This window comes from Rhincodon typus, chromosome 6 (genome assembly GCF_021869965.1).
Source record: "Rhincodon typus isolate 14 chromosome 6, sRhiTyp1.1, whole genome shotgun sequence".
Lineage (NCBI taxonomy): Eukaryota > Metazoa > Chordata > Chondrichthyes > Orectolobiformes > Rhincodontidae > Rhincodon > Rhincodon typus.
Window position 1 is genome coordinate 94,761,810 of NC_063337.1, and position 10,927 is coordinate 94,772,736.

Below are 10,927 nucleotides of genomic sequence, written 5' to 3' on the forward strand. Positions count from 1 at the left end.
CATTCCTTCTCTAACCCTCTCTCTGATTATTCTCCCCCCCTCATTCCTTTTCTCCTCCTCTCTCTCATTCCATCCCCCCATTCCTTCTCTCTCCCTCTCTCTGATTATTCTCCCCCCTTCATTCCTTCTCTCTCCCTCTCTCTGATTATTCTCCCCTCATCTCTCTCTCATTCCTTCTCTCCCTCTCTCTGATTATTCTCTCCCCCCCTCTCTCATTCCTTCTCTCCCCCTCTCTCTGATTATTCTCTCTCCCCCTTCCTCTGCAGTTGTGTCCCGCAGAGGCGCCTCCAGCTTCCTCTATCGGATCAAACGGGCTAACCACGTCTTTGAGGAGACCCGGCAGGGACACTTGGAGCGAGAATGTGTGGAGGAATTCTGCAGCAGGGAAGAGGCCAGGGAAGTCTTTGAGAACGACCCAGAGACGGTAGCTAATCTCCACCCCTCCGGCACTCTCAGTTCCACTGCCCTCATTGTCCCCAGTCCCGCAGATGTGTGTCTGTGTGGATCTAATTTCCCCTTACATTTTAAAACTCCTCATTGATCTGAACCTTCTTTTCTCCAATAGATCTTTCCTGTTCTGCTAAACTATACGCATAGCTGTGTGTGTGTGTGTGTGTGTTGCTCAGCACAAAATCTATAGATAGGTTGTCCTCTTGAGTACTTTCCTGTTCATGGACCTGATGTTTATCTGTATAAAGACCGGGCAAGAGATGTAAAATTGTCACTGGGGCATTAACAGTCCAGCCTTTCATCCTGCTTTACATCATTTGAGAGGAACAAATGGCGCAAATTATTTAGTTCCGTGTTTAAACTGAGTGAAACTGCTGGACCTATTCCCAGGGAGACGTTAGTAACACCCCAGTTCCTGTGAGGGTCGACCTTTTGAAGTGTACGATACAGGACTTCTTTATATCAAAGCTTGCTGGCTTACAAACCGAACTTTCTGTTTTTATATAAAAAAAAGCTGGATAAAGTAAACTGCATTCTGCAACAAGATCATTGGGTTAGTGCTAGCTGTTACATTTCAGAAAAAAAGTTTGTGTGTTTGTGTGTGCCGAGTTCTGTTTGTCACTGCCGGAGTCTGTTGTTTTCCTAGAGTCGAGGCTGCAGAATAAGGCGTCTTTAACAAATTTGTGCATAGTAAGGAAAAGCTGACAGTGAAATTTCTTCGTAAACTTCTTTATTGGAAAATGTTTGCTGCTTTGCTGAGTTTTTGTCAGCAGTTTTAGTGGAGGAGTGTTTGTTTCATGCCCAGTTAATTCCCTGGCTCCTTGCAGCAATTTAGAAAATTGTAGCTGGCATGACGATGTTTAAACAAACTGTAATTTACAGGAAGAATAATCTCATTTAACTGGAAAAGGTTGTAGCTCTGTCACCAGCACCAGTGCTCAGTTCCAAGAGTAAACATTACAATACTTTTTTCTCTTTTTAATTATAACTCTTTAACCTAAAGCTGCTTTAACTCAACAATTAGTTTTGGAACAATGGAATCAGAAGCATTCAGCTCCTTAAACTGTTCCACTGCCAATCATTGAAATCATGGCTAATCTGTAGCTACCTCCCATGATTCTATACCCCTTGACTGGGAAAAGCCAATCAATCTTAGATTTAATATTAATCGATTTAGCATTAACTACTTTTGTGGGAGCAAGTTGCACACTTCTGTCAGCCTTTGTGTGAAGATGTGTTTCCTTCAAAGGCTAATTCAGTTACAGTAGAATTGTGCATCATGTGTCCAGATGTAGCAAGAACTGGACAACATCCAGTTGAAAAGTAGCAAGTCACATTCATGTCACACAAGTATCAAACTATGACCATCTTCACCAAGAGAGAATCTAACCATCTCCCCTTAACATTAATGAAAATACCATCACTAAACTCCCCCACCATCCACTTCCTGGAGGTTACTCTTGACCTGATCTTTCCAAAATAGGGGTAGGGACCCCAGAGAGATTTCAAGCAGAAATTGTGGGGTCGTGGGGTCATGAGCTCCAAAACACCAACGGCTGCCACAGAATGCTGACCTGCATCCAGTTCCCCAGGTCTTGGAATTATAGAATTACCTACAGTGGGGAAGCAGGCCATTTGGCCCTCGAGTCATAGAACAGAGAACAGTACAGCACAGGAATGGGCCCTTTGGCCTACAGTGTTGTGCCGAACATGATGCCAAAATAGATGAATCCCTTCTGCCCACCCTTGGCCTGCATCCCTCCATTCCTTGCATGTGCTTACTTAAAGGTCCCTTAAATGCCCCTATCATATCTGTCTCTAGCACCACCCCTGGCAGTGGGTTCAAGACTCCTAACCACTCTCTGTGTAAAAAACATGCCCTTCCCATCTCCTTTGAACTTTCCCCCTCTCATCTTAAACGCATGCCCTCTAATATTAGACATTTCAACTCTTGGAGAAAGATCCTGACTCTCAACTCTATCTATGCATCCCATAATTTTATAGACTCCTATCAAGTCTCCTCTCAGTCTCCACCACTCCAGAGAAAACAACCTGAGTTTTTCTAGCCTCTCCTTACAGCTTGTACTCTCTACTCCAGGCAGTATCCTGGTAAACCTCTTCTGTACCGTGTCCAAAGCCTCCACATCCTTCCTGTAATGTGGTGACCAGAAATGGACTCAATATTCTTAAGTATGACCTGACCAAAGTCTTATAAAGATGACATCCTGACTCTTATACTCAGTTCCTCAACCAATAAAGGCAGGCATGCCATATGCCTTCTTTACCACCCTCTCTATTTGCATGGCTACTTGCAGGGAGCTGTGGACTTGAACCCCAAGATCCCTCTGTACATCAGTGCTGTTCAGGATTCTACCATAAACTGCATACTTACTGTCCATTCTGACCATCTGAAGAACATCTCACCCAGATCCACATCCCTACCCTAACCCTGCATTTCCCATTGCTAACCCAGGTAGCTTGCATAATCCTTGGACATTATGGTCAATTTAGCATGGCCAATCCACCCAACCTGGTCATCTTTGGACTGTGGGAGGAAACCAGAGCACCCATCGGAAACTCACACAGACATGGGGAGAATGTGCAAACTCCACACAGGGTGGAATTGAACTTGGGACCATGGCAATGTGAAGCAGTAGTGCAATCCACCATGCCGTCTTCTCCTCCCCACCCACCTCCCTCTCACTGTTGTCACCAATGGGTTGAGAGTATTTTCAAGCCTTGAAATGGGGTCCCAGTGGGAAATTTGGGAAGCGCTGGGTTAGGCAGGGGATTCCAGAGCGTAGATAACAGGCATTCCCACCAATGGTGGGGCGTGCAACAGGATAACGTCAGCAGAATAGAGAGCCATGAGAAGAGGGAGAAGCTTTTCTTTTCATTGACCAAGTCTGATATTTACATTAACAATTTCCGCAGTATGAAGGCTGGTGTTTTTAATTGTCCTGATTTCATATGATTGAGCTGTTCGTTGGGCTAGTTAGGAGTGAATGATTTTGCTGAAGGTCTGTAGTCATATTTATAATTGAACTAGATGAGTAAGACAGATATCTCTCCCTGAAGGCAACATGTATCGGTCTGAGCTCACAGTTTGACAAAGTTTGGCAATTTTGTTAAATCTCCTTTATGCAATAATCTGTTACTAATGTGAAGCAATAAAAAGGAACCTATTTCTTTATGCTCCAGGATATTTCATGGGCTCACACACAGCTTTCAGTTATCAGCATGATCTTAATGGTGAGAGAATCTAACACAGGGTTTGAATTAATTTAACAAAGGCTTCCCCTTCAAGCCAGATGTAATTCATCTGATGAGTTCAAGGCCCTACATGTCCTGTCAAGTAGATATAAAAGATTCTATGATGTGATTAGAAGGAGAACAGTGGAGTTGTCCTTGGTTAGCTTGGTTGCTTAACTAAGGTCACTAAAAAACTTTGATGTTTTTATCATTAAAAAATTAGCCGCTTTTTCATACACACGTTCCTGTTTGTGGGATCTTGCTGTGTACAAACTGGCTACTGCATTTTCTGCATCACCATATTTTTTAGAAGAGAACATTTCTATTATACTATGTCCTTTCAATATTTTATAAGTACTTCGCAAAACATTTACCATTCAATGCCATGTCTCTCAACTTGTCGGAATGCTCTTGTGCTGTTTACTTCAGAATTTTATACAGTTCTGCTCTTTTCCTGATACCTATGCCATGTGTCTTTTTTCTGTTTATTCATGGGATGTGAGCATTACAGCTAAGGCGCGGATGCATTGCCCATTTGTAATTACTATTGAGAAGGTAGTGGTGAGTACCTTCTTGAATCCATGTGGTGCAGGGTCTGTTACGAAGGGACATCCAAGATTTAGACTCAGTGAGAATGAGGGAATGGCAGTATAGTTCCATGTTAGGATGGTGAGTGAGGTGGAGGGCAACTTGTAGACTGTAGTGTTGCCATGCATCTACTGCCCCTGTCCCTCTAGGTATAGAGTTTGAAAGTTTGGAAACTGCCTTTGAAGAAGTATAGATGAGTTGTCTTTTTATGTTTTGTTTCTTCATATATTTTTATTATTTCAAAATTGAACAATCAGTCTCTGCCTGATCTCCAGATAGAGCCGTAGAGACACACAGCACAGAAACAGACCCTTCGGTCCAACTCGTCTTCGCTGACCACATATCCCAGAGAAATCTAGTCCCATTTGCCAGTATTTGGCCCATATCCCTCTAAACCCTTCCTATTCGTATACCCATCCAGATGCCATTTAAATGTTGTAATTGTACCAGCCTCCACCACTTCCTCTGGCAGCTCATTCCATACACACACCACCCTCTGTGAGAAGAAGCTGCCCCCTAGGTCCCCTTTAAATCTTTTCCGTCTCACCTTAAACCTATACCCTGTAGTTTTGGACTCCCCTGCCCTGGGGAAAGACCTTTACTATTCACCCTATCCATGCCTCTCATGATTTAAAAAACTTCTATAATGTCACCCCTCAGCCTCTGACACTCCAGGGAAAATAGCCCTGGCCTACTCAGCCTCTCCCTAAAGTCCTGGCAACATCCTTGTAAATCTTTTCTGAACCCTTTCAAGCTTCACAACATCCTCCCTATAGCAGGGTGACTAGAATTGAACACGGTATTCCAAAAGTGGCCTAACCAATACCCTGTACAGCTGTAAATGACCTCCCGACTCCTATACTCAATGCACTGTCCAGTAGAGGCAAGCATACCAACTGCCTTCATCACTATCTTATCTAACTGCGACTCCACTTTCAAGGAACTATGAACCTGCACTCCAAGGTGTCTTTGTTTGTCACCACTCCCCAGGACCTTACCATTAAGTGTATAAATCCTGCCCTGACCTGCCTTCCCAAAATGCAGCACCTCACATTTATCTAAATTAAACTCCATCTGCCACTCCTCGGCCCATTGGCCCATCTGATCAAGATCCCATTGCACTCTGAGGTAACCTTCTTCGCTGTCCACTCCACCTCTAATTTTGGTGTCATCTGCAAACTTACTAACCATACCTCCTATGTTCACATCCAAACCATTTATATAAATGACAAAATAGAATATTTGAGATTATTTTGGCTTTCTCACTTCTCTTAAAGTGTTTATTCCAGTCAGTGGTTCAAACTGCATAAATCTCAAATTCATTCTGAAACAACCGGATGTTGATTGTGTATTTTCCAGAATCATTTATCTTACGTCAATAGTTACATTTGAGTCCTGACTAAACAACATCATATAAAAGGACAGTGGTTTTATAGGGCAGTTCATCACCACCTTGCTGTAGGCAATTACGAATGGGAAATAAATGCTATCATGCTCAGAGACACCCACATCCCTTGAAAAAATAAAGCAATGGTGACTGGACTTCAAAAGTCACTGCTTATTTGTAAACTGCCATGGGAGGTTGTGAAAGATTCTGTATAAATGCACGTTTTTTTGGACATGGCAATATGTGAACAGGATCCACCAAGTTTCCTGGTGCTTCTGGCGTGAGTAATCTCACCTTTGTTACCCTACATGTGCTACGTTCTTGTCATGTCATTTTTGTAAAGATTTTATCCTTTAATTGTGGCTTTATTTTTGTCGGCTATGTGTTGACTTTTCTCTCTATATTTGATGTGATGTCTTTTTTCTCTGCAGAGTTACTTTTATCCAAAGTACACGGGTAAGCTGCCTCTTTGCATTGAATAAAGGTCTTAAACTTATTTTCTGCGTTGTTCGAGTCTCACATATTATAACAGTAAACTTCCATTTTCTATTGGATTGAAATTAAAATCCATTGATGGACTTTGCCCAGGGTGGGAAGTTTAAAAGGCTCAGCCTGTGTAGCTCAGGGATCTCAATATTTTTACCATCGGTGATACTGAGTGTGGATTTTGTGACTTCGATCACTGGCAGTTTTGCTTCGAATTGTGTGCTGGTTGTTCTGGGTGGTCTGAATAATTGTCACCTTGTCTAAGTTGTGCTGGTGAGTTCCACATTGTTTTCATTCACTCGTGGGACATGGGCGTTGCTGGCTGGCCAGCATTTATTGCCTGTCCCTAGTTGCCCTTGAGAGGGTGGTGGTGAGCTGCCTTCTTGAATCACTGTAGTCCATGTGCTTTACAAAGACTCACAATGCCCTTAGGGAGGGAATTCCAGGATTTTGACCCAGCAACAGTGAAGGAACAATACTATATTTTCAAGTCAGGATGGTGAGTGGCTTGGAGGGGAACTTGTAAGTGGTGGTGTTCCTGTGTATCTGCTGCCCTTGTCCTTTTAGATGGAAGTGGTCATGGGTTCGGAAGGTGCTGTCTGAGGATCTTTGGTGAATTGCTGCAGTGCATCTTGTAGATAGTACACACTGCTGCTACTGAGCGTCAGTGGTGGAGGGAGTGGATGTTTGTACATGGTGTCAGTCAAGCGGGCTGCTTTGTCCTGGATGGTGTGAAGCTTAGAGTCATACAACATGGAATCCGACCCTTTGGTTCAACTCATCAGTGCTGACCAGACATCCCAATCTGACCTAGTCCCATTTGCCAGCATTTAGGCCATATCCCTCTAAACCCTTCCTCTTCATATTCCCATCCAGGTGCCTTTTAAATGTTGTAATTGGACTTGTTTCTACTACTTCCTCTGGCTGCTCGTTCTATACATGCACTACCCTCTGCATGAAAAAGTTTTTGAAATCTTTCTCCTCTCCCCTTAGACTTATGTTATGAATTTCCCCAAACTAGGAAAAAGACCTTGTATATTTACCATATCCATGCCCCTCATGATTTTACAAACCTCTATAAGGTCACCCCTCAGCCTCCGATGCTCCAGAGAAAATAGCCCCAGCCTATTCAGCCTCTCCCTATAGCTCAAACCCTCCAATCCTGGCAACATCCTTATGAATATTTTCTGCACCCTCTCAAGTTTAACAACATCCTGCCTATAGAAGGGTGACCAGAATTGTACGCATATTCCAAAAGTGACCACAATGTGTGTAGATTAGGTGGGTTATGTGGGATGTGTCTGGGTGGAATGCTCTGAGTGTCGATGTGGACTTGTTGGGCCGAAGGGCCTGTTTCCACAATGTAGGGGTTCTATGGAAATAAAAATGGAAATATGACATCTCAACTCCTTTACTTAATGCACTGATCAATAAAGGCAAGCGGTACCACACACCTTCTTCACCACCCTGTCTATCGGCAACTCCACTTTCAAGGAACTATGAACCTGGGCCCCTAGGTCTCTTTGTTTGGAGACACACCCTCTAAATCCCATTAATTGTACAAGTCCTGGCCTGGTTTGCCTTAGCAAGATGCAACACCTCACACTTATCTAAATTAAACTCCATCTGCCACTTGACTATTGCTGGAGCTGTACTCATGCAGGCAAGTTCCAGGGAAAGATGTTTTCTGTTAAATTAGTGACAACCTTATATTTATGGCCTCTAGCTTTGGGCTCCCTGCAATTGGAAACATTTCTTGCACATCTCTCCTGTCAAACTCATTCGTAATTTCAAAAGCCTCCCTGTTGGGTTCAATCTTTTCTGATTATATTTCTTTCACATGAAGTTGGAATAAAACTGGGGGAGGTTTGAAAGGGGCTGCTGATTCATAATGGTCCAATTCACACTTGGCATGCGAAAGGAAAATGACCCCTAATGTGTGGGAATTACTGTGATGATTGTTCAAACAGTTTGTCACGTCTGCAAACAGAACCTTATCCGATGGGTCATTGTAGAATGTTGATACAGGTCATGTACACGACCTGGCATCTGAAAGCTGGAAAGCCTCCTACCCGAAAGCTGCCAAAGGTTGGCTGTATGGAATGCACCATATTAATCATTGATTTCCGAAAATATTCCCCACAACACTGTGTGGGAGCAAGTGTCAAAAATGCTCTTATCATTCCCGTATAGAAGAGTTCATAGGTGATAAGATTGGGTTTTTAACAATGAAGGCATGGCACGGTGGCTCAGTGGTTAGCACTGCAGCCTCAGTGCCAGGGACCCAGGTTCAATTCCACACTTGGGCAACTGTGTAGAGTTTGTATGTTGTCCCTGTGTCTGTGTGGATTTCCTCTGGGTGCCCTGGTTTCCTCCTACAATCCAAAGATGTGCAGGTTAGGGTGGATTGCTATGCTAAATTGCCCATAGTGTCGAGGGATGTACAGCTATGTAGTTTAGCCATGGGAAACGCTGGGTTACAGGGATGGGGTAGGAGGGTGGTTCTGGATGGGATGCTCTTTGGAGGATTAGTTTGGACTCAATGGGCCAAATGGTCTTCTTCCACATTGTAGGGATTCTATGATTCAGTAACAAAGGAATTAGTTTTTAAAAAGTTTGCAAAATAACTCAGCTGGGAAATTTATGGGACTATTTTGCACAATGCCATTTGAATATGCTTCCCAAAAGGGCAGTAGGAAGAGATTGTGTAGTATCCTTTGAAAGGATTACTATTTGACAAGGGAAAGAAAGAACCGTTTGCAAGACTGTGGGGAAAGAGCAGGGGGGAGATGGAACTAATGAGATTGCTCTTTCAAAAACCTATCATCACACAGGCATGATGGGCCAAATGGCCTCATTCTGTGCTGCACAATTCTTATATGATATTGAAAACACCCAACCTTATGCAGTCTCTTGCAAAAGGTGAATTGACTGGGTGAGGTGACTGGAAATGGGAAGTAAAGTGATTAAAGTGGCTTGTGGTACTATGTCTGGTTTCAGTCTCCTTATATAAGGAAGGTATGTTTGCCTTGGAATGAGTGCAGGAAAGTTTCACTATTTGGTACTGGAATTCTGGGAATTACTTTGAGGAGAGATTGAGTTGAATGGAGCTACATTCTCTGGAGCTCAGAAGAATGAGAGGTGATCATATTGAACTGAATAAAACTCTTATAGGATGTGTGAGGATAAGTGCTGAGAGATTTTTTCCTGCCTGTTTGAGAAATCGAGAACAAAACGCCATAATCCCAGGATAAGGCAATGATCATAGAATCCCTACCGTGTGGAAGCAGGCCATTCAGCCCATCCAGTCCACACACACAATCCGAAGAGCATCCCACCCAGACCCACCCCCCTACCCTATCCTTGTAACCCTGCATTTCCCATGGCTAATCCGCCTAGTCTGCACATCCCTGGACACTATGGGCAACTTAGCAGGGCCAGTCCATCTAACCTACGCGTCTTTGGATTATGGGAGGAAACTGGAGCACCTGGACAGATCCCAAGCAGACACACGGGGAATGTGTCCACACAGACAGTTGCCTAAGGGTGGAATCAAACTGCGGTGAGGCAGCAGTGCTAACCACTGAGCCACCGTGACACCCTGTAATGATCATGTGAGAAAGAAATGAGGATAAATATCTTTCCTCAGAGCTTTGTGGATCTTGGAGATCTCTATTACAGGGAGCTGTGGAGGCTTAGCCTTTGAATATATTCGAGTCTGTATTTTTCACATTTTCTGAAATATGTGGGGACAGACTTGATGAAGCTGATTGGCTATGACCCTACTGAGAGATATTCCGCATCCTCCTACTCCAATTTCTCATGATCTGCAGAATCAGTCAGAATTGGGAAACAAAGGAGGGCCTTCCTGGTTTTCACTGCCAGTGGGCAAGAAAACGTTTGGAAGATTAGGGTAGGGAAAGAATAATGGGAGCCATTTATAATGCCCCCAGATCCTTCCAATGGGGAGAAGGAGAGAGAGTCCCTCCCAAACATTTTTAACAGGGAAGATTAGGGGAGGGAAAGAATAATGGGAGCCATTTATAATGCCCCCAGATCCTTCCAATGGGAAGAAGGAGAGAGAGTCCCTCCCAAACATTTTTAACAGGGAGAAGGAAGGAGCCCCTCGACCCTCCTTGTAGGGTTTAGGAAGGGAACACCCACACCATTCTACTTGGTGTTCTCAATAGATTCAATTCTGCCAGCATACATTTCTGAAACATTCCCAGCGTTCCATTTTTTTAAACAGCGCCCGATATTATTGCATTAAACCATGAAATTGTTTCCTTTAGAATGTGTAACGATTGAGTTCGGAGATCTTGAAATTTAAATCTAATGTGATGGCTTCGGTGGCCAAACAGAGTGAGAAGTTGCATTAATGTGGCTTTTGTGAAATCACTAGTTCACAGTGCTCCTTCATTAACTATTTGCTTTCCACATAGAATGCCTGAGAAGGTTTGGACCCATCAGCCACAGAAATCCAGATCTTGTGACGTGTGTTCACAGTAAGTTCCTCATAACGTACTCAGTGCAAGGAGGCTGAAAAGAAACTGCAACCAAAGTACCTCTGAGACACAGTGATAATGGCTGGGGCTGGGACCTTTGGGAAGCAGCCAGGGCGGGGCTTTTGTGACTTCAGGACCCAAGCTTGGGAAAACTCAACTTATGCAAATAAAGTGCTAGATCATTGCAGCGCTCCCTCAATGCTGACTTTCCAACAGCGCAGCGCTCCCTCAGTACTGACCCTCTGACAGCGCAGCGCTC

The 10,927-nt window shown here is 43.7% G+C and overlaps 1 protein-coding gene across 1 annotated transcript in view; it reads left to right on the forward strand.

The window, feature by feature from the left end:
- The window catches only part of LOC109918805 (growth arrest-specific protein 6-like), a 29,209-nt gene that overhangs the window by 829 nt on the left and 17,453 nt on the right, over nt 1-10,927 (forward strand). Inside the window, exons 2-4 of the mRNA XM_048598122.1 lie at nt 267-424; nt 6,109-6,133; nt 10,606-10,668. Of these exons, the coding sequence (XP_048454079.1) occupies nt 267-424; nt 6,109-6,133; nt 10,606-10,668 (246 nt within the window). The remainder of the gene's footprint in view (nt 1-266; nt 425-6,108; nt 6,134-10,605; nt 10,669-10,927) is intronic.